Raw genomic sequence first — 27,257 nt, forward strand, 5'->3', positions numbered from 1 at the left:
AAAAAACTAACTAGGATCATAGGGCGAAGGCTGCAGTTAGTAAAAAAACTGAAAGGACCTGGATTGTTTAGGTACAAGAAGGGGATTTCAAATTCATCCAAGTACCTGCAGCGTGAATACAAAGATGCAGGGTGCCAAACCACTTGGGCAGTGGCTGATATTTTGGGCAATTTTTCACTATAATTCAGTCAATTTCAAACCAATTAACTTGAATTTCAATACACGGCTAGATACTATACGTATCTCACTATTATTATGTTATTTGCTTCAAAATTAACTGAGTTACCAAAAAAAATCCCTGCCGAGATGGTTCTATTTCCCTACGCCATAAATATTTCCCAAGCCACACACATGTTTTATAAGAGTTAAGACAGCGCAAGTTTTGGTTGTATAGAAGTTAATTTTACGTAATTTTAACATTGTGTTGGAATAACGTCAAATAAACTTCTATACAACCAAAACTTGCGCTGTCGTAACTAATATATAACATGTGTGTTGCTTGGGTTGTTGCATTGCGTCACTCATAATCAATATGATTATTTGGATGGATTAAAAAGAAATGCTCAAAATGAATGGAAACATTGCGAACATAATATCAAAAAATGCAACATCTTAATGTCTAAAAGTGAATTATATAGGGAAAAGTAACGATAGCTATAAAAAAGTAACTAGATAAAACTGCCATTGTCAAAATGATGATATTAAACGATTTATTTTCATTCCGGACGGATTTTTTCCCTGGTATTACTGATATCACGGTGGTTGTTATACAATATACATATGTACAAGTTAATGCAATAATGGCAGGCGAAATATCCCATCATTTAATATCTGTAGAAGTGCTAAAGGAACACAAAGTTGAAAAGATGTAGGCCAAACTACAGTGAGAACGTAAAGTAATAAATAGGACAACAAAAAGGATTCAAGATTATTTTCGGTTCTTTTTTTTTCAATATGACCTTTGGGCCCTTCGACCTTTCGACTTTTTGTCCTAGTTATTTTATTATTCCGACCTTTCGATCTTTTGATCCTTCGAATTTTTGACCCTCGACCTGTCGACTGTCATCCTTTTGACCTTCGACCTTTTGTTCTGCAAACATTCATGCTCCTCATGAGCATAGAATATCTTCGTACCTGCTACACGATATACAAAAACAAAGTGGTCATTGGCAGAGCAAGCTCTCAGTTAATAACTGTGGAAGTGCTTATAGCAGCAAACTGAGCAGCTGAGAAGCAGGCTTTGTCAAAGTGGGGGTATGCCATGAAGAAGAAGGCAGTCAATTCGGATGTTCGGCAATGTAATAGTGTACCTCCAGTGCATTGTTTGACATTGCAACACACAAGTTCTGCTATAGCTGACAGCACTGGTCATGCAAATTGAAATAAAGCTTAGTTCTAAGATCCGGAGTGAGATAGAAAGTTTGAACATTCGGCTTTGCCGATGGCGACACTTTCCTGTCTGCTTCAATCTCAATATAGAGAATTCTAAAACTCGACAACTAACACCACCTAGCGCCAAAATCACCAAATCAACGAATCAGATTGTTCTTGTCTTGTTGAACAAGTTTACAAGAGAACTATACTTATGATCTTGAGATAGAGAAGTTTGTTACTATACTTGATAACTTGCGCCACCTAGCAGCAAAATGATCAATAAAGTGATTGATCATCGATTTTGAACAGTGGTTTTCAACCGGGGGGGAATTCCCCCCTAGGGGGGAATTTCGTCCTTCTAAGAGGGGAATTGTTTACCCGAGAAAAATATTTTGCTTTTGTCAATTTTCATACTGAAATTGTTCAGTGTATCATGATTGATCCCTCCCAAGGCGTAACAGACATCTTCGAGCATCCACTGAAATTTGAGCTTTAGATCAAACGATTAAAATTGTTAATTTGGATAAAGAATTCAAAACTTTGTGCCAATATTGATTCCAATCATCAAAAGCTTTTGTATCTCACCAATGTACGTTGCTTGTCAAAAAGACATGTGACGGAATGTTTCTTTGAACTCAAATATGAAGTCAATGTTTATCTTGAATTCCAAAGAAAACGTGAACTTTTGGACATGAAGAATAATCTTCATTGGATTCAACAGTTAGCCTATTTAGCTGACATTTTCGAACAATTGACATCATTTGTGGACTCTCTCAACGCGTTTTCAAGTAAACTGCACACGAAAATTTCAATATTTAAATTTTACAATGCTTGAAAGGGTGTTATCATCCATTGACAAAACAATACAAAGAAACATCCCCAAGAAACGTTGTGGATGCAATCCTTCAACACATATCAGCGCTTAAAAGTAAATTCGAACGGTATTTTCCTGGCGTCAAGGAAATAGATCTAGACTTGGTTAGCAACTCTTACCGCGTAGTACACTCAATTCTGTTTTCACACGATTGAAGAACGAATTTGCAAAAGTATTTGTTCGAAGAAAAGTGCCAATGTGAGTTCTGGGTTCCAATAACCGACACACATCACAACATTTGGCGAATGGTGTTGTGAGTTTTATTGTCATAACAATATTGTCGTATGTGTTGCAGATGAAAACAAATAATCGAAATATACTGGACATCGAAGATAAAATGAAGTTTGCTTTGTAAATGACAGCTCCAAGGATCAAATTACTAACTGAGATTATACTGGTGCAAGTTTCGCATTGATTTTCAAATTAAAAAACTATTTTTTTCTGCTTGTCGGTGACTAAAAATGAGATCATTTATCAACATAATTGTATGATTTTGCTGCATACTTGATTGTTTTGATACTGTTCGATGCAGGGGGGAATGAGATCTAAGGAAATCCAAAAGGGGTGCGCGGACTGGAAAAGGTTGAAAACCACTGATTTTGAACGTTTTTCTCATATATTCGGTCGGTTTTGTCATATAAACTTCAAGCTCGTTCAGCACTCCCATAAACTTGATAGATTTGAGCCATAATTTTTCTGGAGCTTATGGATGACAAAAGAATAAAATTTAGAAGGTTTTTCTCCATTTTGAGTTTTTCCATATAAAGTTGGATCACCCAACTGTAACAGATTGACAAAAATCGAGAGGTGTTTGTGATTCCCCCGACATCAATTTCGAAATGCAGTCAATCAGCAACCAAATAGAATTTATTTACTTCTTTAGCCAGAACTTTCAGAAAATCACTACATAAAACATTTTTTAGCGTAAGATGTAAAAAGTGGACCAGTATTAACAAGAATTATTTATATGTTCTTGCGACAAAAAAAGATGAGCAAATTCTTCATTTGCTTAGTTCAAGCTAAACATACTCAATACAAAAGAAGATTGTGTCATTTTGCTGAATGACAGGTCTCGGTTGTATAGTAGCAATATCATATATTAAAAGCGACGAATTGTCGATTTGTAACACAATATCTTGTTTGCTTCTCCGAGAAAACTGGAAGGTAAACATGCTGCCATAAATGTAGAACAACCGCACGCACTGAGTAGCAGCAGTGGTTGTCTGTCTTGTCTGCGGCTGTCTATCTCTCTAGTGTGCTGCTCTGACTGCGTTTCGAGTAGATAGATACCTCGTTGGTTGTGCTGTTTGTTTGATGAATTGGCCACCACGATGTGGTGATGCTACTCTCGGGCGGTGCGAGGCAGGGGGGGGAGGTAAGCTAGTTTCACATGCTTACACGCATTGGGTAGTTTGTCGGTACCATAATGCTTCAATTGATTCGAAACTATGGTGTTAGTATGTGGTGTATAGGTATTAAACCCATTTCACCAATTTGAGAAAACAACAAACAAACATGGATCGATTTCTCGCGCCACCAGTGGAACCACCATTCTAGTTCAGCGGCGTGACTAGGGGAAGGGCTCTGGTAACGGTATAAGGAAAGGAAGACTCTGTAACTTCTTTGTTCTGATTCTAAGAATTTCAAATATCTTGGAATACCTTAGAAGTAGAAGAGTTTAAAATTGTTACGTCATCTCTCTTGCCCTATCGTTCTGTACTTGCCCCTAAGACGCCCATGCCCTTTCCTCCTCGCAGTCATGCGTAAGTTCTTGAGGTTGCGAGTCGAGTCACCCAACCACACAACGCACTTCAGCAGTCTGACTGGAGCATGACCTTGCAATGTGCACATCCCATATCGAAACCAAGCGGCGCGCCGTGGTGACGACGCTTGCGATGAATCATAATGATCGTCTCGCGTTGAATGGCTCGGATCGGGGCCCAGGGCTTCTCGGAATCGCAACGGAGTGTGATTCATCTGATACCGCGCCGACGACGACGACACCAGCAACTCCAAAGAGATCACACCGATCCGGTCCGGACCATAAATCGAGCTTCCCTTAGTGGGTTACTGTGCAAAGGACGAATGACGTGACTCGGTGGGGCCAGCCCGAGCAGAATCGGTGATTGAGGTGTTTGCAAACTGAAGTGCTGAAGCACCACTTAATTCTGCAGCTTTAATATAAATTCACGTTCAATGGTCCCTTTTTTTTGAAAGTTGGAACACTTCAAATGTGCATAAATAGTTCCAGTACATTCGTTAGCTCAAACGCCGCAATGTATGCATCGCACAGTGCATTGAAGGTCGATGAATGTATACCCTGATAAAAAAGATCATAGAGATACAACAGAATGGATTGTTACAACACGCTGAATTGAATGGTACTTACCATTAATTCAATTGTTTAAAACGATAGAGTAACAACAGATCTTATGGTTTTCCACCATAGCATGTAATGTAAATGTCACTTTTACAATAGAAAATGGGGGTTGTTATGTATCTTTACCATAAAAAAATCCAAATTTTCTAGAAAAAAATCAAGTCAACTACCATTCAACTTATGGTGTTTTTATTATTGAAATCTCTAGTGCCATTGATTTTATTGTACACGTATTGTAGTTCCAATACACAATTTTCAGCAGGAAAATACGTACACAATATAATTTGTTGTTGAATAGTCAAATTTATCATTATTCAATGGTAGTTTATGGTTATTTTATTGGAAATTTTTATCAGGGTATGGATGTAGAGCTTAGTGGTACCCTGTGCATTTTGTTTCTTTTAGTTAATCAAGGTGGAAGTCTTTCATTCAGCGGAAAATGCATGTCGCAATCAAAACACCAAAATCGTTCTAATTTCCTGCTCGGGATCGCGCTCGCCATTGGGCGATCATGATTTACGGACAGTACGAGATTTCTGCATCCCGCAGACAACAATGGGCCACTGTCCAAGGACTTGAATTCCTCTGCCGCCGATTATCGCACTCCCATGGGGACAGCAGACACACTCTTGCCTCTCAGAGGAGAAGGAAAAAACACCTCAAAAACCAGTTTCGTTACTTGCCCATCACCGAACGGCGATGGTAATGAGCCCTTAGGCTCATCGCGCAGTGTTGACTTGGTCACACATTTAAATAAACATAATTCAATTACTTCTGTACTGGAAGCACGAAGGTGCGTCGTCGTCGTCGTCGGTTGAGGTGGGCTAATTGAAGGTCGCCCGCAGCAGCTTCGGTCTGTTTGTCTGTCTGGAGCCGCCGCCGGAGCCGTCACTTCATTTGTCTTTCTTTTAAGGGCACTCCCTCGCATCGACGACCCAGTCGTCGAGAGATGCCGTAATTAAGCTATTTCGAGAGCTCCTTGAACTAGCGTCGCAGTAGACAGAACACACAGAATGGTACCCACATTTTAAGGGAAAAACGCGTACCAGTTTCAAGACTCCGCTCCGGGGAGTCCGCCGAGCGTCCGTGCACGATCACCAGATTAACCTTGACCGGGATGGCGGCTATCAGCAATGCAAAATCTTGTCGCCATCCGCCAAATCGTTGACGACGACGAATGACGACGAGAGCTCGACAACTCAACGATTCCGGTTTGAAGTTTTGGCCAAGTTCATTAACACACAAATCCACAGCAAGCAAGCAGCAACCCATCCATCCGTCAGCTCACGCAGCGCCAGTGGCTTTGGTCGAGTTACGAAAATGACCCGATCAATAACGGCTGATCAACTGCGCGATTGTCAACTTGAACCCCATCCAATAACAAGTGGGATTTGCATAATGATCTCCTGCGATCCGAATTGCGATGCTACGCGGTGAACCAATTCTCTTGAGGTTTACGAGACCGGTGCCACTACTGGGATTTTCGGAGTTGACGTGTTATGTGTTCTTCGAAGTCACGACGCATATTACGCTGAGAGCTGTTTGCGTTGTGATCGATGATCCGGCGCGCGCTCGGAATCAGCTATAGGCAAGGTTGAATTTAGGATTTTATTTTTCAAGATTTGATCACTTGTGTTCAAGTCCTGTGATAAAGAAGAATAATGCATGTGAAGTTATTTAGTATTATGTGTTCTATCTCTTATCGTCCTGTGAACATTTGTAGCGCTCAAGCGTAAGATCGACCCATGAAATGGAAATGTAGCCTCAATACAGTTGCCTACCTTCAGGCCATATCTGGGGCAGCAGGGACGGAAGTCCTGGGGCCTGACCCTCCCCCCCCCCCCCCCCCCCCGCTTGCGAGTCAGCCGCGTAGTCGCCGGCTAAGAATAGGACTACTAACCCCAATTCAAGGTGTCAAGCGACCCGTGCTGAGGAATGAGTGATCGAGGGGGAAAAAGATGCTCGATCTTTAACGAAGCCTGTGGGGTACCTGGGCACCCCCCCCCCCCCACAGTAAGCTGTCCCTTACCGCGTTAATGCAGGGCTCTGGCGTGGTGGACCTTATTTCCCGTGCGACTCGTGGGATGAAAATATGAGCAAAAATTCTAAAAAATCAAAACTTAGGTAGAAGCAGTGGTGCGATCAACTCCTTCGCAAGAAGCGAGATCTCCGACAAGGAGAAGTGAGGAGATAGGCGCTGGGAGTTGCGTACGCAGCTCAAGCGTGGGGGCTCCAGTCCACTTCCCGGCAAGCCAGCCGGTGGAGGTTATGGACGGAGCGTGGTTGTTGAGAGCCGTCAACCAAGAATCCAATGGACGGTCCGCAATAAAGGTGGCTGAGCAGCAGCTTGGCAAAATCATCGACTTTGCGTCCACTAAGTCGAACATAAGCAAGGACCTGAAAACGGCCTTGCTTCAACTTAGGGTGTCGATCGACGATGCCAAGCAGGAGCACGCGGCACTCGCGTTGCTGACTGCTGCAGCAGCGGAGCCTGCAAATGAGAAAGTGCCGAAGTTTACCCAAACGGAGGCCTTCTCCTTCGCAGGAAGTCCGAATAAGGCGGAAGCGACTGCTCGCGACAAACGAGACAAGCAATCGCAGAAGCGGGCGAGGCAACCGTCAGGCGAGAAGCTGTCTGGCGGTGCCCGCAAGGCCAGGCGAATCATTACCCCGAAAGTCGGTAATAATGCCGGAAGGTCGGACCCCAGCCAGGGTTCCCGGAAAGCTGGGAAGGGTGAGTCTGAAAAGGCTGGCCCGTCCCGGAACGATGGGAACAAGGGGTTGCGACCGCTAGTGGGCCCTCAACAGCCACAGAGCAGGGCGATCCAAGGGGAGGACCCCCCTTGGACGAAGGTAGAGCGGAAGAGGAAGAATAAGGTGAATCCACAGGTAGAAGTGCAGTACGCCAAGCCAGACGTAGGAGGGCAGGTGCCAGGCGCGAGAAAGGCGACGCTATCGTCATCAAGACGGAACAGTCCAAGTACTCGGACGTCTTGAAGACGATGCGAAGCGACGCCAAGCTTGAGGGTCTTGGAGCCGATGTACGCAGTATTAGACGTACTCGTACGGGCGAGATGATCCTGGAGCTGAAGCGCCAGAAGGAACACAAGGGCGCCGCCTATAAGAGGCTGGCAGAAGAGGTCCTTGGTGAGGGTGTGCAGGTGAGGGCTCTGACACATGAGGCGACTCTGAAGGTTAAGGACATTGACGAGATCACCGAAGTGGAAGAGCTCGTCATGGCATTGCGGCAACAGTGCGATGTGCAGGTGACCGCCGCAGCCGTTAAGCTACGGAGAGGGCCAGCAGGGACACAGATAGCTTTGGTTCAGCTACCTGTGGCGGATGTTAAAAAGTCCGTTAAAGTAGGGAGTATAAAGGTGGGCTGGTGTGTATGTCACCATTCCACGAGCCACCAGAGGTTTGCTTCAGGTGTCTGAAACCAGGACACAAGTCGTGGGACTGCAAAGGCCCCGACAGGCGCAAACTGTGTAGGCGATGCGGCGCTGAAGGTCATAAGGCCCAAAGCTGCACTTGTCCGCCCATCTGCATGATCTATACCGGGAAATCCTCGAAAAACAGACATCCGATGGGTGGTCCAGGGTGCCCGGCCTTCAAGAAAGCCGCAGTGAACAACAAATCACAGTGCAGGTAACGCAGCTGAACCTGAACCACTGTGATGCGGCTCAGCAACTGCTTTGTCAGGCGGTTTCTGAGTGGGAGACGGATATCGCCATCATTTCGGACCCATACCGAGTACCCGCCGGCAACGGCAACTGGGCCTCGGATGGGACCAGGAAAATGGCGGCGATATGGACGACGGGTAAATACCCCGTGCAGGAGTTGGTGTCTACTACCTATGAGGGCTTCGTGGTCGCCAAAGTAAACGGGGTCTTCTTCTGTAGCTGTTATGCGTCTCCGCGGTGTCCGATCGAGCGGTTCACGCAAATGCTGGACCGCTTAACGACCGTGCTAACAGGGCGAAGGCCGGTGGTAATAGCGGGTGACTTTAATGCCTGGGCTGTGGAATGGGGAAGCCGTTTCACGAACCAGCGGGGTCAGATCCTGGTAGAAACACTGGCCATCTTAGATGTCGACTTGTCTAACGTCGGTACCAAGAGTACCTATAGTCGAAACGGAGCGGAGTCAATTATTGACGTGACCTTTTGTAGTCCTGGCCTAACAAGTAGTTCGGACTGGAGAGTAGATGATGGCTACACTCACAGCGACCACCTGGCGGTTCGCTACAGTATCGACTACAACAACAGCAGACAGCGGATAGAAGAAGAGGCGGCTAGGCCAAGGCCAAGCCCTCGCAGGTGGAAGACATCATACTTCGACGAAAAGGTATTTAGAGAGGCGCTCCGCCGTGAGCGAAACTTAATCGGTTTAGATGGCGACGAGCTGGTAGCGGTGCTCTCACGTGCGTGTGATGCGACCATGCCTAGGCGAGTCCACCCTAGAAATGGGAGGCCACCGGCTTACTGGTGGACAGACGCGATTGCGGACCTGCGCCGCGCCTGCCTACGGGCTAGGCGGCGGATGCAGCGAGCACGATCAGAGGAAGAGCGAAAGGGACGACGGGTGATGTTCGCCGCTGCAAAAGCCGCGCTTAAGACCGAGATAAGAGCAAGCAAAAAGGCCTGCTTTGAGGGTATCTGTCAGAGTGCCAATACGAACCCGTGGGGTGACGCCTACAGGATCGTTATGGCCAAGACGAAAAGTGTGATGGCTCCTACAGAGCAATCTCCAGAGATGTTGGAGGGGATCATTGGAGGACTTTTTCCGCGTCATGATCCTAGTCCTTGGCCTCCTTTCATAGGACAACCGGGGACTGGGGCTGGCGGTGAGGAGAGGGTCACCGATGCGGAACTTGCGGGGATAGCTAAGTCCCTTAGCGTAGGTAAGGCCCCAGGTCCGGACGGAGTTCCGAACCTGACCTTAAAAGTAGCTATTGCAGAGGCTCCCGAGATGTTCAGGTCTGCTATGCAGAAATGCCTGGACGAGGGAGTTTCCCAGAAGCTTGGAAGACGCAGAGCCTGATGCTATTGCCAAAGGCATGGAAACCACCCGGAGTCCCGTCGGCATATAGACCAATATGCTTGATTGACTTTTAGAGAGGTCAACACTGAAAAAGTGAGAAAATGTGTGAAAAATAAAAATAAATAATTTCAATGATATTTTTCCATGAAAGTACAATAAATAACCTTTGTTTTTAGGGCTTCACCATTTATGTTTGTTATTCCATCCCTAAGATATACGTGATTTTGTCATTCCTGATTCTAAATGAACATAGCTTTAATTCTAAAGAACCGAATTTTACAAAAACAAGTACTCAAGTAAACCCAAAACCTCTATTATCGTAATGCGTCGGGGGTGCTGAAACGGGATTCCACCGAAATGATTTAATTTTCAATGTAATGACTTGCGGGGATTCAAAAGGATTCGACATGAATGCGTTTAGAGGTTCAATAGAATTTAAGGAAGCTTCAATATAGTTTAAGTTTAAGGGAAGTTTCCGGGGTATCAGGGAACTTTATGAGGATTATCAAGGGATTTCAAAGCGTTACAGCGAATTCTAACCAGTTTCAGGGAGTTCCAGGGGCTTCATCAGAGGAGGTTAAGGTAAATCTACGGACATGTCAGCGGAGATTTCTGAAGAGTTCAACAGCGTTTCAGAGGATTTCAGGCTGTTTCGTGGGTTTAGAGAGGGTTTCAGGAGAGTTTAAGGGAAGTCTACTCTCGCGAGGTTTTCGGAGGGGTTTCAAAGTGTTTCAGTTGATTTCATGCGGTTTCAAAGAGTTACAGGGTGTTTCAGAAGAGTTTAAGGAAAGTCCATGGGGATCTCAGGGGAGTTCAACGCGTTTCAAAGGGGATTCTATTTGAAGATGTTTCAAAACGTTTCAGTGAATTTTGGTGAGCTCTGAGAAGTTTCAAGGCGTTTTAATGAAAGCTCTTAAAAGTGGGTTTAGTAGGGGAATCCGGGGGTTTCAGGGAGCACGTTCTCCTCCATTTGGGAAATGAATGCCACAAATGAGTTAATGGGGATTCAAGGGAGGTTTTCTAAGGAGTTCCAAAGCGTTTCAGTAGCTTTTAAGCGGTTTCGGGTGTTTCAGGAAGTTTCAGTTGAGTTTGAGGGAGATTTGTGCGGTTCTCAGGGTTTCAAAGCGCTGTAGTAGCATTCAGTTGGTTTCAGAGAGTTCCAGGGGGCTTCAGGAGAGCTTAGGGAAAGTCTGTGTGGATCTCAGGGTGTTTTCTGATAGGTTTCAAGTCATGTCAAAGGTTTTTATACGGGTTTCTGGGAGTTCCAGGTAGCTTTGAAAGATTTTGAGTGAAATCTATAGGTATGCCAGGGGCGTTTTCTGAGGGATTCAAAAACGTTTCAGTGGATCTTAGATGGATATAGAAGGTGTCAGGAGAGTTTGATAAAAGCCCACAGGGGACTCAAGGAGTTTTCTTGAAAGTTTCAAGCATGGTTTCAATTCAAGACATTTTGCGAGATTTCAGGTGGGTTTCAGAGGGAAAAGTTTCAGGTGGATTTCAAAGCGGTTTTTGAAGCTACAAATTTGTATAAAAGAGTACCTTCCTAATCGACAAAATAAAACAAAAAAAAACATTTTCCAAATTAACCTTCGCTAACCTGGGGTCTCCAGTTAGCCTAGTGGCTAAGGCTTTGGGTCGCTAATCCGGAGACGGCGGGTTCGATTCCCGTTCCGGTCGGAAAAATTTTCTCGACTCCCTGGGCATAGTATATCATTGTACTTGCCACACAATGTACAGATTCATGCAATGGCAGGCAAAGTAAGCCCTTCAATTAATAACTGTGGAAGTGCTCTAAGAATACTAAGTTGAAGAGAGGCAGGCCAAGTTCAAATTCGAACGTCGAGCCATAAAGAAGAAGTGAATTCAAGACATAACGTAAAAATATGTTTTACCAACTACATTTCTAATTTCTTTCTATGCCCAACACACACTGATAAGTTGTAGACGAGTAGTGCAATAGATAAACAGCAGCCTCGACATTAAAAAAAACTTGCTGTCACTGTTGTTTTCAGTCACTCCCAGAGAGTGTTGAAAGTGGACATCTAAGGACCGAGGGAGATGGAAAGAGAAGTAGAGCATAGGATGAGGTGGACATTGAGTTCTGATTGGTTTTCTAATCGCTTCGCTTATTATCTCTTCTGTGGTGTAGCTGGTCAACGTACACTGTCTAGAGAATTGGTTAGTCATGGGTTCGAATCCCACCATCACTACAAGATTTTTTATTCGCAATTTTTCTGTTTAATTTTGTCCATTTTTTTTTTCGACACATTTGAGCTTATGAACGTCAAGCTATACGTATGTCAATAATGAAATATTATCATTTATGTTAAAATTTGTTATTTTTTTATTTTTATCTTTGTTTGTAGTTATATAACTTTCTTCTTAAATCAGATCCCAGAACCACTATTCAATTTTCTCCAATTATCCAAATAAAGTGAAAGGTGTGAAATAAGCTTCAAATGAGAAATGACAAAGTATTAGCCAACAGAAAACAAAGAGTTGCGGAATAGTCTCATTTCTCATCTTGTTCACGCCGCCAATCCTCATCGGATTTACACTAATTACCAGCAGCGGCCATTTCTCAGCCAATAAGCCAGATGATACCGAGCAAATCCTACAAAACCCATACCAGTCAATAACAGCGAGACGACTATGGCAATTTGGCGCATTTGGATTTTAAGCACCGGATAATCTAGTTGAAGAAGCTGCAACCATATAGCAGCTCAACGGAAGCCATGAGAAGACTATTTGCATTCCAAGCTGTAGAAGTGTGCGCTTCATGCATACGTACATACGTACGTTGTCGATGAGATGAACCACTATCTCTCTAAAGATAATAAAAAATATTATTCCATCGTACATCTTTGATCATTTTTTTTTATATTTGTTGAGTATAGGCTTCGGTTAAGCTTCTTCCTTAACCCTAAAAATGTGTCAAAACAGTAATAGTTGACTATTGATTATTCAGACGACATTAATCACAAAACTCCTACGGATTATATAACAGTTCATTTCCAGAATTCTTCCGACAATACTATCCTAAGTTATTATTTTTACTTTTGTAAGAGATACAAAGTTTGTCCAAATTAAGAAATTAGAAATTAGAAATTTAGAAATTAGAAATTTAGAAATTTAGAAATTATAAATTTGGTAAAAATGGGAAACACATGTTAACCCAAAGATAATTCAGTAAAGATTAGAAGGACAACTTGAAGAGCATCGAATGATGAAGAGTGAAACAGAATCAAACATACCACCCAAACAAAACCCAAACAGTACTGCAAACACAACAACTTTCAAATGTAAGATACACATCACGATACCGCGAAACGAAACACTATTCGAGAGCGAATTCAATAAGATAGAAGAATGTAACACAACAGAAACTCGATTAGGAAGGTGGAAGGTGGGCAGGGGAAACATATGGGGCCAACAACTCGGCATCAGAAACCATATGTAGTGAGTGGTTGGTTGGTTGCTAAAATCTATTGGCGGACGAAGGAAAGTGATTTGAGATTAGGACGAATGGGGTCTTCACGGTGGTATCGCTGGACGATGTGCACGAGTGCCCACGAAACATACCAAAGGTACATCTGAAACTAATGGTGGAGGTGGGGTAGAGGTGGTGGGCGTCCACCATCATCAGCGAGTTAAGTTAAGGGAAAAAACTCAAAATTACTAGGTGTGTTTGGGGAAAAGGAAAGTGTGGTCCACTCGTTGTCGCGAGTACTATGTGTTGTGTTCGAGTGAGCGATGGATTATTGCCGGATGGTAGATGATCGCTTCGCGAAATGGTTCCAGTAGAAGTGGCCCGATCAGAAAGGGATAACAAAAACAAAATATGTAAAGGTTGATATTCGTATCAACTTGTGTTATTTTTTTGCTTATTTTATCAAATAGATTTTCAACTCTAATCAATTTAAAAAAAATCAAATTTCATATTGAGCAATATTTTAAAATTGCAACTTTTTATAAAAATTTTAGATTTTTTTTAAACATCCGTCAAATTATAAAACATATGAGGGATAGTAAAACAATAAAAATTCTGTTGAACTTATGAAAATTATAAAATAAAGCTTTGAATGAAATTCTATTCAATTTTTTGCTTAAAAATGTGTTTTTAAAATAATAATTCCAAAATGCTTCTATTTTGTCATGCCAATCTGATCGGGTATAAGGGGACCCCCACGGGAGAATCACCTGGCTGTGGCGGCATAGAAGAAAAAAACGATAGAAGCAAGAAAAAACCGCTGTGTCTTACCTTTTTCAGATGTTTGTTGACCCATTTTGTGAATGTTTTCTTCTGTATGGCATCTCGTTCGTCTGGTTGTGTGTCCGTTGGTGTTCCATCATCCAATGCACACGATGTGGAATGTCCACAAACGGGAGGAAAAGGGAAAAATAAGAAAGAAACACGATTAGAGATTTGATAATCCACGTGGCGTGGGGTGAACATGGGCAGGCCATGGTTAATCAATTTCAATCGGCATGCAATCGGCAATCAGTTTAATTATTGTTAACTTTTACTCTCGGGGGTTCGGCAAGCCGGCAACGAAAACGGTTTGTCGCTGACTGGCGTGAGGAATTGGCAAATCTTGAACGAGCTGAACCGGGCGGCGAAACGATGGATAACGAATGGATTGTTTTGCGTTAAATTGTGTTGACTTTTAATTAATTTGCTTAACTAAACTAGTTTCTCAGAAGAAATATAAATTAGTTTTCGATTATTACAGAGAAGATAGTAAAAAACAGAACAAACTCGGCCCATATTTTTTTTATTTTTTTTTTTAATATTTATTCTGAAGTACCTTCTTCTTCTTCTGTATGGCTCAACGTTCCTACTGAAACTTGGCCTGCCTCTCTTCAACTTAATGCTCTTTGAGCACTTCCACAGTTTATTATTGAAGGGCTTTCTTAGTCTGCCATTTTTGTGTATTGTGAGGCAAGCACAGCTTTATAATTAAAAATAAAAAGTTGAAAACGCCAAAAAAGTCTAAGAAATTTTTAAAATCTTTCGTTCATCAAGCGACTCGTTTACTACGATAAATAACATTAGTGATTTATGTAGTGATAGAAAAATAAGATAATTTTCCAAAAAATAAAAAAAAAATAAAATAGTTTGATTTTGCATTTTTTTTAAATTTATTTCAAAGCGTGGAAACCAGAGCGTGGAATTTGAAATTAACTATTTAGATATCTAGATATGAAACACCCTTTATGGAGAAAACCTCAGCAACAGAAATGCTGGCCTTTAAAAATAAATGATGTTCGTGCAATTTTTTTTTTCTAGATTTTTTTTACCAATCTATTCTCAAAAGTTTGAAAGAATCCAGATGTATTTTGAATGTTGGCAAAACTGCTCAGAGGTGATACAACATTAGGACATGGGGATATAAAATGGAATATTTTGCTAGCACACTATGGATGAGATAATATTCTTAAAAAATGTATACTTTGGGATAAAAAAAAATAAAAAATGACCACCCTCAACATATATTACCCCTTGAAGGGTATGGTTGTAAAATACGTATTTTATTAAATGACTAGATCAAAAAAATCACCAAAATGCTACAATAAAATTGCAGCGAAACGTTTCACCACAAAAAATGTGAAATTTGCACCGATTTCCTCAATTTTCCATGATAATATAGGAATCCCAGGAGAAATTTCGGGAGGAACTCTTGTGAAAAATTCTTTGTGGAGTTTTCAGGGAACTCCTGGAGAAATCCTTGGGGGACTCCCGTGGAATCCTCGGGGAATTTCCTGAGAAATTCCTAAGGAACTTCCGGAGAAAATCCCGAGGAACGCCTGCAGGATCTTTCGAAAGGTTCTTATTATTATTAGCTTTATTAAGGAGATTTTCAGCCCGCGGCTGATTCATCTCCAAAATGAATGGTTCTTAAAGTAATTCCTGAGGAACTCCTAAAGGAATTCCTGCATAGCTCCTGAAGAATTTTTTTCGAGAAAATGCTGAGGAACTCTTGAAGAATTTCACGGAAAGTACTGAGGCAGTCTCTAGGAACTCGTAGATGTATTCTCGGAGAACATCACGATGAATTTCTGAGGGACTTCTGGAGAAATTTCCGAGGAACGCCTGGAGGAATTCTTGAGTGATTTCCGACACTTCAAAATACCATAAAGATCATTTGCATGTCAGTGGATGCACAAGTAACACAAAGAAATACTCAAAATATTATGAGATACCTCAGAGGTAATCGTGAAAGAATTACATCGATAAAATAAAGAGTACAAGAGTAGAGCTTGAAGGTCTTAATTCCAGAATAGTTTGGATGACCTAGATCACCAAATGAATGTGGCTAAGTTATCACAATTGCACTCTGAGGCTCTAAGAGTAGCGTAGATTATATTCCGCAAGCATTCGCTACAATGAAAACATCTTAAGATTTACAGATATTGCGACCCATACTTCAAAATACATTGCATCCATTTGTAAGCCAGTGGACACCCAAATAGCAACAAATAGAGATACTCGTAATATAATGAGTTGCAACAGACACAATCGTGAAAGAATTATGCCTCTACAGTGAAGAAAAACAAAAGTAGAGCCTGTAGACCTTGAAGGTCCTAATTCCAAAATAGTTTGGAAAGCCTGGAATATCCCATGAATGTACCAAAAGCATTATAGCTGTGCACTGAGGTTCCATTAGCAGCATAGACTACATTCCACGGCTTATTTTTACATCTAGAGCATGATACAGCATGTAGATATTGTAACCCAAACTTCAAAGTGTATTGCAGGCCATTTGTATTTCACGGAATGTTTACCTACCACAATATCAAGTTGCTCATAGCATTGCGAGGCCAAATGGACATCCACGTGACCAAAATGCTTGAACAGAGTGAACACAAACGATGGTAGATGTTGTAGATCTTAAGAAAATGAATTCCAGAGTAGTTCGAATGACCTAAATCACCCAATTCATGTACCATGAATTTTCTAGGGGTGCTTTGAGGCTTTTTGAGTATTGTAGACTATGTTCTGTGATCATTCATCGTGTATAAAATGAGGTTGAGAATGTTGGATTTGTGTCACAAACTTCGGAGTACTTTGGAGTCCTTAGAGTAGCTCTGGGATCAAAACTTTAACAGACTATGATGAGTAGTAATACATTGCATGTCAAGGATCAGTGAAAGCTATTGAAGATTAGCAAAACTTAGAAATTTGAGCAAAACCATGTAGACTTTATAAAAAAATACAAAAAAACCACGTATTTTCGGCCCCCAGCAAAAGGGGGGAGGGTGCAAAGGGGGGAGTTACCATGCATTTCTTAGCACACCTATTCCCCTTGACTATAAAAAAAATCCGCGGTAAAATGTTTTAAAACAAAGAAGATATTGCATTTCTACCGAAAGAAGATCGTCTCGGGTGTTTACGGGTTAAACCGAAATGACAATATAAAAAAAAACTTTCGATCGTTAACTCTTTTCTGGATTTTAGCGTTAGAAGCATTATTTTGTATGAACCGATCAGCAGGTAGCTGGTAAAGCTCCCATCTACTGACAGGTACTACAAATTGACCGTCATTCACAAACTTCTCTGCAACGCAACGATTGTGTGAGGTGAGCATTTTTTATGGTTCGAGCGCCATCATGAAACCGGTTCGGTTGAGAGCATACTCTGCTCTTTAGTGCAGAGCAAGTGACTGATTCTGTTTAGTTAGAAACATAGAACTACAAACGATATGCACTTGTTGGTTATGATTGCACATTGACAGCCAATGTGACACAGGACTGGGTAGTCGAGTAAGAAACCGTGGCTGCAGTCTCGAGTTTGCTTAGTGGTGCTATGTGTTTAGATGTCTGTTGCTGACTTTCAGTCTACTGAATTATGTAAATTTGATTGATTTGTCTTTATTAAAGACACTTTTAGCCCTTGGCTGGTTCGTCTCTAGCTATGTAAATGAAACTCTGTGATTTATATAGAATTCTATAGGAAAATAATGAATTTTAGCAGTTTCACAAAACAAAACCATAGATGTTCACAGTAAAACTTCTTTATAAAATCTTCAGTCAATTCTTCGCCATTTTTCAAACCTAATAATTAACAAGGTCTATTTTTTTGTTGTTTTTTTTTCAATTCACTGTAATTAGGATAGGGTTAGATAAAGGAATGTAAAAAAATATTTTTGATAAAAAAAATCTCAAAAATGGTTTGCTATTGCTTGTTTTACAAATTGATAAAAAATAAAAATTTAAGAAAAAAATAGTTAAAAGCATTTGGCCATCCTGGGCTACATGACAAATTTTGAGGCTAAAAGTCAACTTTCAACAGAAACATAATAAAAAAATCGAAGGGTAAGAAAAATTGAAATTATCTGGCATCTACCATAGATCCGCGATTAACATTACTCTCAGTGTATTTTTTTCTAAAAATCCTTCAAATATTTTGAAACATCTTCGAAGACAACAAATCGTTTTCGAATTATTATTTTTTTAAGAAAAAGGAGAGAAAAACTTTTTAAAATGCCAGAGTTTTTAAATCATTTACCGTGCTAAGAATTCCTCAAAACTATTCTTAAATTAATGCTGGAAATATGACTAAACGACATTTTGATAATCAATACTCCTAAGAGGAATTTTGTGTTTAAAGCGACTATTTTTTCGTATTCGAACTGACAAGACGAAATATTAGTGCAAAATCTAAAAAAAAAGTAATTCTTGAAGAAGAAACAAACATTGTATTGAAACGTAGGGCGAGTAAATGGGTTGTTTAGTGAATAAAACATTGCCATTTTCTTTACACTAAAAAAGAGCTCGATTTTCTGAGTATAACGTGATTTTATTGCGTTCCAATTCCTTTGTTTTAATGGATAAATAAACAAAACACAAAACAAAATTTCCGTGAATAGAATGAGAGCTCAATCGATAAATTGACAGTTCGCCCGAACAAGAAAAAATCTCATACAAACTTTAAATACAGTCTTAGTTTTCGAAATTTTTCCATGAATACCAACAAAACAAAATTTGTTCAGCAGTTATTCCAGAAATATAACCTAATCTTTGATCATAAATACCAGAAATGAACCATCTATGAGAAGAAATAAAAAAAATATATACCGTAAACCGGGGTCAAATTGATCAGCGGGGTGAAATTGATCACTCGGGTACTACATTGTAATTCTATACTAGGAACTCTTAAGCGTCGCAATGATCTCAAACTTTTTACGTCATCTGATTCGTAGATGTGTAGAGATGAGTGTAGACTTTTAACTTTTTAGAAAAAAGTTAGTTTTGCCTTATTTTTTCAAGGAATTTGCAATGTATTTCTCATTTAGCTGAAATCATTGCTACTAAACAATCAAATGCTAATAGGACTTCCCGTGAATTCTCTGTTTTAACATTTTTGTGGAGCCTTAGTAGAGTTGTAATGCAGCTAATCAGAAAATGAAATAGTCATAAAAAGTTCATTTTATGGAGAAATAGTCATTTTTTGAGATTGAAATCACTTATTTAAAATGAAATTGCCTACATTTAGGCGTTTTTGGGGAAATTTCAAAACTTAATTTTGCATTTAAAGTAATACATTCACTACTTGTAAGATTTTAAACGCGTTATTCGGTTTTAGAAGAGCAAAATTAAGCGGTGAAGGAAATTTTCCTTGCCAACCGATGCTTAATTGTATACTGATCAATTTCGCCCCAAAGTGGCATTTCCAATATATTGATATTTGAAGTTATTTAACTTTAAGTTTAAATTTGTTGAACAAAATTCTGTCACATGGTTCCATGGAGATCCACTGGGTACTGGTTTTACAGAAATTCTTTTGGCAATATTTGAACAGGCACTGATGTTATCCGCAAAAGTTGTTTTAAAGTGATCAATTTGACCCCGGATTACGGTACATGGGCAGTTCTCGTTAAAATCAGGCATTAACATAAAATCAGAGATTTAATTTTTGTTTTCGAACTAGAATAAACGTATGAAACCCAAATAGAAGTTTTGGCCTGAGCAAGACCTATGAAAAGGAGAAACAAATGAGAGATCTATGGGATCTTAAGTGGAAGCTATAAAAATCGCAGAGAGGATTTTATTTGGGTTTCGGGAAGATTTCAGGGAGTTTCATGGGATTTTAAAGGGGGGTAGGGGTTATGGAATTTTCAAGAGTGTTTCATGAGATTCAGAGGAGGTTGAAACGGGGAAGTTTCAAAGAGGTGCCCCCCAAAACCATTAAATTTTGTGAAGAAATTTCAGGAAATTCAAGGGCGTTTGAGGAAATTTCAGGGGGGTTGAGAGAGTTTCAGGAGGTTTCAAGGGTGATAGAGATATTTCAGCGCGTTTTAAAAGATTTTAATGAACGTTTCAGTTTCAGTTACAGTTGCAGGAAGATGACAAGGGGCTTCGGAGGATTTGGAAGTTTTCAGTGATTCAGGTGTCTCAAAGGGTTTCAGGAGCGTTTTATGGAATCTCAGGAAGATTCAGGGGGTTCCAGGGTCATTGGGTTTCAGGGGCGTTTCAAGAGTTTCTAGGAAGTTTCAGGAGGTTTCAATGGAGTTTTAGTTTCAGGGGTCTCAAGGGAGTGAAATAATTCATAGCGTAGCTTTTGGAATCGTCTTAAATTACTAATGAAAGAACTGCTGCAGAAAATAAGTCGTGAAGAGACACTATCAAAAATGTTCAATTTACTTCATGACTCATAAATCTGCTTCTATCAAAGCGTTCTGGGGATTTTCGTTGAACAATTTCCGAAGAGTTTTCTGCACTTTTTCTTAATTTTCAAATTCAATCATAAATTTCAGAAAAGTCTAACACATTTTATTGCAAAACTTTCTAGCAAATATCTTAGAGGAATTTTAGGGAATATTGCTGAAAAAGTTTCGTGAAGAATTGTTATTACAATTGTTGAGGAGGTTTTTTTTCCCGAAGCTGATTGAGTAATTTATGGAATGTATAGTTTATTAAATAGAACTCGAGGAGATGGGCCGACATTTTTTTTTTGTAATTTTTATTGGAATCTCATGCTGTTCCAAAAAACATTAAAAAAATGATTCCCTAAAAAGAATTTTCAGATTTTTGAAAAGTTTCGGTTTAAACTTCGTCCAGAACGAAGTTAGTGTTTTTGACGAAGTTTTCTGGAATAAAAAACCATCAAAAATACTTTATTTCGAAAAACCCTTTTTTAGGGTAAATGCTCCCTTAGTGGAGGTAGTACCAATAGTGGTGGTCGTAGCAATTTAACACTATTTAGATCAAAAAGCTCGCAAATGATATTTTTAATAGATGCATTATACTTAATTTATGACATTAGTTAAGTATTGTGTTCAGGAACGGTCGAAAACCTATTCAAAAGAATAATTTTCCTTAAATTTTTTGCTATAGTGGTGGTAGTGTTCCTATAGTGGTGGGTCCCATAAGAATTCAATGGGATGCGCCACTATAGGTAACGATGATAAATTTTACCACCATAATAGGAACCGTGTACCTATAGTTGGTGCAAGGGATTTATTAGACAAAACTGAAATAAACGATTATTTTTACATTTTTCTTAGCAAATTTAAATCAAGAACTACTGATTGACGTTTTCAGACTTTTATTTTATGGTATTATCAATATTACTCAATTATTTTACTACAAGGAGCTACTAATAGCCCCACTTTTGTTACTTTTACCCTAATTATTGTTGACCTACACGGTCTGGAAATTCACACAAAACTGAGCTAAACTGGAACAGCTCAAAAAATGAGTAAATTGCATTTCCATCGATAGCGCCGGCCCAAATGCGAAAATCCATTCAGTTTAAGCCGTATAATATTCTTGATCATGTAAAGAATATTATACGGCTTAAACTGATTGGATTTTTGCGCTTGGGCCAGCGCTATCGATGGAAATGCGATTTACTCATTTTTTGAGCTGTTCCAGTTTAGCTCAGTTTTGTGTGAATCTTACTCATTTTAGAGTAACTTTTTCTTAGCGTGTAAATCTGGCACAATTTCGTTTATCTCCAAAACTAAAAAACTATAGTTAGCGCATTTCTGTGTATTTTTCTTTCTTGCGAAATCATCCTTTTTATATTTTTGGCCGAAAAATTGAACTCAACATGGTTTTCGATGTCTGCGAAAAAGTGTTTAACTTTTTTTTTAATGTTTTATTTTATAATGTTTTTATCACCTTTCAGATGTAACTGATTCTTCTAAATTAAATCGCAACAATCAGCATACTTTCAGTTTTTCCTTTTAATCATTCTGCCACAGTAAAAAAGCTTAGTAGAGTTTAATACACTTAAAAAACATTTTTCTAAAAGTTACACGGCAAATAAAATTCCCTTAAGAAAATTTAAAAATCATAACAATTTACCAATAATCACAATATCTCAAAATGTTTTCATCTCCAAAAATTGAAATATGAAATAGACTTCACGGAAAAATATAAAAGTGAACATCCCTATACAAACATAAAAATAAAAAAAAATAAAAATTAAACGTCTCAAAATCGAATCGAATAGAAGCGCCGTCTAAAAACATGTTAAAACTTAACATCCAGTAAACATAATAAGTGCGTGTGCATCAATCATCTTTTGAAATGTGGTTTAACCCTTTGGAGACGGAATTTTCCCCTTTCCGGATGCAATCTCGCTGGTCTAGAACACGCTTGTGATGGTAGATTTTCTCGTCTGGGCACATATGACCCATCCGTCCCCAAAGGGTTAAATCAGTCTTCATTGTATCCGCTCATGAAAAGTCTGGTGAATATTTATAAAAATGTAGAAGTATTGAATTTGTAGTCCTCTATAAAACTTCTTAATTTCGATTCCAACTAAGAATCACGCCATAAACATCCAATTTTTGTGTCTTCAAATTAAATATGTTCTGAACAGCTGTAGCAAAACTGCCGACAAAAAAATAATTAAAAAAGCAGTGAGATGGAACCAATGTGGATTTTTTTTTATTTTGCTTCGAATTCATTAAGTTGCCATAATTCCTGAACATATTTAAGACAAAAACTTGTTGAGCATACGTGTTTTTTTTTACTTTGAATGGGTTTTGGGAGGTGACATTTATTAAAAAATACCTAAAAATTCACATTTCATAAATAGTAAATCATGAGGGTTCGAAAAGTCGGTAATTTTTTTTGGGGTTCTACGAAAAGTTATTTCAACATCTTTTAAAAAGTGTAAATTTTGCCTGATTCGATTTTTTGTCTATCCCCTGCAGAACTTTAACCCACAATTGATGGGCGTTAGGTCAGAGTGCACTGCGTGAATTTTTGGGTAGGTAAAGATCTGTAAAGATAAGCGAAGGAACTCGATAATTATGAACTTTTCGACGTTTCTTTGATACAGATGGGTCATTACATGAAAAAACTACAGTTTTTAAGAAAATAATGCGCTCGATTCGATATCTCAAGTACATGCAGGATATTTCCCCAAAAAACATTGAAAAACAGATGGTCCGGTCTGACTGAATGCCGACCAATTTCTCGGCAAAGTATACCTATCATGACTTGTATTTTGATGCAACTTAAAATCCAGCCTTAAGATCCTAAGATCAGATGTTACATCAACAAATACGATTTTTTATTGCCCAAACCTGCAATGACCTACCTTCTACCTTAATTACTGTTATCATTGCGGTATTTGCTGATTGGCGTAAGTGCACCTTCTTGGCTCTCAACAAACCACTGACTGACTGTTTACGATACTCTGGCAACCTTCACAAACACAAACAAAAATGGGCCGGCATCTCGTGTGTGGGAAACAACAAGATAAAAACCCCTCAGTTTCTGAAACGGTCGTCGTCGTAGTCGTTCGTTAGATTGTTGTATGGTAGAAAGAAAACAGCGCCGACTCATTTTCGGTGGAGACAAATGCCATTCCAGCCAAGTTGCGAGCGAAGCTATTCGTCGACGTGCACGCTCAAGACCGGTTGTATAGATAGGCAGCTAGTAGAAGCTACAATAAGGAAAATAATTTGCATTCGGAACCTTCGGCCATTTCTATAAGTATACAAATGGAGACAGAGGCAAAGAGAGATAGGGAGACAGGCACACACGCGGTACCAGATATGGCAGGCAGGTACACAAACGACACGGACGGCAATGCGGAAGGTCACGGCAGCGAAACGACACTTTGTGAGGGCTTATTAGTGAGATTTGTTTTAGCCGGCGTCTTCGGTTTCGTCGGTCGTCTTTTTTTTTTTTTTTTTTTGTTGGGATTTGAACCACTGCGACCATTACTTTGATCTATTGTGGTATACCCCTGTTTAGTTTCGCATTTGTTCAGGACGACGAGTCACCATTGAGGGTTGACGTCGTTTGCTGATTATGCGAAGTACCCCAATCTGGGATGATTCTTAGGATAAAATCAACCATCAAATTGGGATTTTTCAACCAAATTTCAGAAGGATTTAGAATACCCTTGGTAAAATATTGTCTTCTACGCACAAATAGTGCTGGACAGTCACATAACAGATGGTGAGAGGTCTCAATTGCATAGTTACAGAATCGACAGACATCAGTTTGACATCGATTAATATTTTTCAAATGATATCGTGTCGGGCAGTGCCCCGTGAGAAGCCCAATAGCTATGCTCAGAGATTTTTTATTTAGGTTTAATAGTTTTTCTGTAGTTTTGTCATTCGGAGTTATGAACAGTTTGGATTGTCTTGATGTTTTCGTAGCAATCCAGTTTGATTGATCATTTGATCCTCCCATCGCTTTACTTCCATTTGTATTTCACATTTAGATACACCACAGAATGGTTCTGGGCCTATGAATTGAACTTCAGAGCCTTCTCTGGCAAGTGTATCAGCTTTTTCATTACCTTCTATTCCACAGTGGCCTGGTACCCAGTACAGATTAACCTGGTTTTTAGCGGCCAACTGTTTCAGTAGTTCAATGCATTCCCACACCAGTTTAGACTGACATGTGAAAGATTTTAGTGCATTCAAAGCTGCCTGACTATCTGAAAATATGCAAATCCGTGTATACCTGTACTTCCTCTTAAGGCATACAGACACACACTCCAGAATTGCATATATTTCTGCAAGAAAAACGGTTGTCCATTTTCCCATTGATATTGAAATATTCAGCCCTGGCCCGGTAATTCCAGCTCCAGTGCCATGATTCATTTTTGAGCCATCTGTGTAGAAAATAACCGATCCTGGTAAGATATTCGGTCCCCCCGATTCCCATACTTGACGATCAGTGTTGACCACTGTGTATGGTATATCAAAGTTCAGTCTCTTATCCATCCAGTCTTCGTTCATTACTACTAATTGATTAACGGGAAAATCTTTCAGTATACTGAGATGCCCGACAAGATTACCTTCTAGTAATATAGTACTTCTTCTTAGCCTTAGGGCACTCATTTCAGCTTCCTTCTGCACATATTGATGCAGTGGAAGTTTATAAAGAGCGGCATCTAAGGTCTTTGACGGTGTACTATGCATTGCTCCTGTTATAGCCATACAAGCCAAACGTTGTAACTTTTCGAGTCTTCTTTGTGTTGTATATTGTTTTGTCTTAGGCCACCAAACCAGCGACGCATAGACTATCCTGGGTCTTACGATAACCGTATAGATCCAATTAATCATTTTTGGTTTGAGCCCCCATTTTCTCTTTACTATTACTTTAGAGCTTTTAGTAGAACTTGTTACTTCAGACTCTAGTTTAATTTAAAAACACTTCACTAATACTTTACTTTTGCAAAAGAAAATAAAAAATGAATAACTCTTTTAAAGAAAAACTAGAAAGGACGAGCAAATTCCTTTTAATTCTACTACTGTGCTTATCTTCGGACAGATAGGCCTATTTCGTCTGTGACTTACAGACTTCTTCAGTGTCAAGTGCTCGACTGAAGAAAACCTCGCATTCGTTGTGGTATTTATACTAGGAGTGTATGTGTAGGTACGTGTGTGGGTAAAAGTGTAGGTATAAAAATGTAGGTACAAAATTGTAGGTACATATTTGTAAAAAAGGGGGTGTATCTGCCTGTTAGAAAACAGGTTGTCAATAAGATACCTAAAGCTAGGAAAATTCCTACCGATTTGGTAGGTAGTCAATTGGTGTTTGTTGTGTTATTTTTTCCTGCCGATTTGGTAGGTAGTCAATTTGTGTTTTGTGTATTGTGTAATGTTTTGTGTGTGTTAGGTAAAAATTTAAACAGCCACGTGTACCCATTGCCCTGATCCTTGTTAAGTAGTTTTTTATTGTTTTGTTTGTAAATTTCTAAACTTTCTGCAACATCAAGTTTCCATGGGTTTGTAATGTGTCGTAAGAGTTTAATATTTGAAGTATTCATAAAATGGAAGAGGATCAGTACGTTGTTTTCGGTAAGGTCCATTTTGAATCTTGTTATTCATTATTTCATCATAGTCCTCTTTGTTCATGATTACTGTTTTGTTTCCTTTGTCAGCTTTCAGATAGAAAACTGGTTTCTGGTTAAGTTCTTTGATTATTCGTTGTTCTTTCAGGTGTTCTTTGTTCAATTTGTTTTGTTGTGTGTTTTGAATAGTGTTGGCTGTTTGTGTTCTGATTTCTTGAATCTGTGGTGTCTGTAAATTGTTCGTGTTGATAGCTGTTTCAATGTCGATTATGGTTTGTGTTGAATCTGGTTTAGAGTGTACTGCGTAGTTAAGACCTTTGTTGAGAAGGGTCAACTGTTCTTCCGTAAACTGTTCGGAAGAGCGATTGACCACTAACCCAGTTAGTTCTTGTGTTGTGTTTTGTGGTTGTGTAGAAGAACATGTAAACTTCAGATTTTGCATCTTTAATGCTTTAAGTTTTTTATCTAGTAATTTCCTTTTTCTTTCTGATTCACAAAATTCTGCAACTTTTACTTTTGTTAGAAAATTAGGGAAAGATTCAGGATAATCTTTCGCTAACTTTAAATGGAGAGAATAACATTCCAAAGTTTTCATGTTGATCTTGCTGTGTAGTTTTTTGATGCTTTCTTTGATGAGTGTTTGTTCAAGTGTCTTTACTATGTTGGGGTTTGTGGCTGTTTTAACTTTTACCTTGTGACTTACGGGAGTAAGCCTGTACTCTATACACTTCTTGAGAAACGCGATATCCTTGTGTAATCCTGCGATGGTCTTCTTCAACTCGATGAACTTATTCGGCTCTGACTTTGGCTTGGTTGCCATCTTCACTTTACTATTACTTTAGAGCTTTTAGTAGAACTTGTTACTTCAGACTCTAGTTTAATTTAAAAACACTTCACTAATACTTTACTTTTGCAAAAGAAAATAAAAAATGAATAACTCTTTTAAAGAAAAACTAGAAAGGACGAGCAAATTCCTTTTAATTCTACTACTGTGCTTATCTTCGGACAGATAGGCCTATTTCGTCTGTGACTTACAGACTTCTTCAGTGTCAAGTGCTCGACTGAAGAAAACCTCGCATTCGTTGTGGTATTTATACTAGGAGTGTATGTGTAGGTACGTGTGTGGGTAAAAGTGTAGGTATAAAAATGTAGGTACAAAATTGTAGGTACATATTTGTAAAAAAGGGGTTACACAAAACAAACAATACAACAGATCATCAACAAAAAGACACAACAACAATACAGACGTTCTTTGACTACACTGACACGGACAGAACCTACACTTAAACGGATAACTGTGAACTACAACA

The 27,257-nt window shown here is 39.5% G+C and overlaps 1 protein-coding gene across 40 annotated transcripts in view; it reads right to left on the reverse strand.

Annotated features, from left to right (window-relative positions):
- Positions 1-27,257, reverse strand: part of LOC109422269 (dystonin) — a 707,557-nt gene that overhangs the window by 319,225 nt on the left and 361,075 nt on the right. For all 40 annotated transcript variants that reach the window (XM_062860152.1, XM_062860156.1, XM_062860154.1 and 37 more), the window contains one exon: positions 13,930-13,991. In XM_062860152.1, the coding sequence (XP_062716136.1) occupies positions 13,930-13,991 (62 nt within the window). The remainder of the gene's footprint in view (positions 1-13,929; positions 13,992-27,257) is intronic.

Source organism: Aedes albopictus, chromosome 3 (genome assembly GCF_035046485.1).
Source record: "Aedes albopictus strain Foshan chromosome 3, AalbF5, whole genome shotgun sequence".
NCBI lineage: Eukaryota > Metazoa > Arthropoda > Insecta > Diptera > Culicidae > Aedes > Aedes albopictus.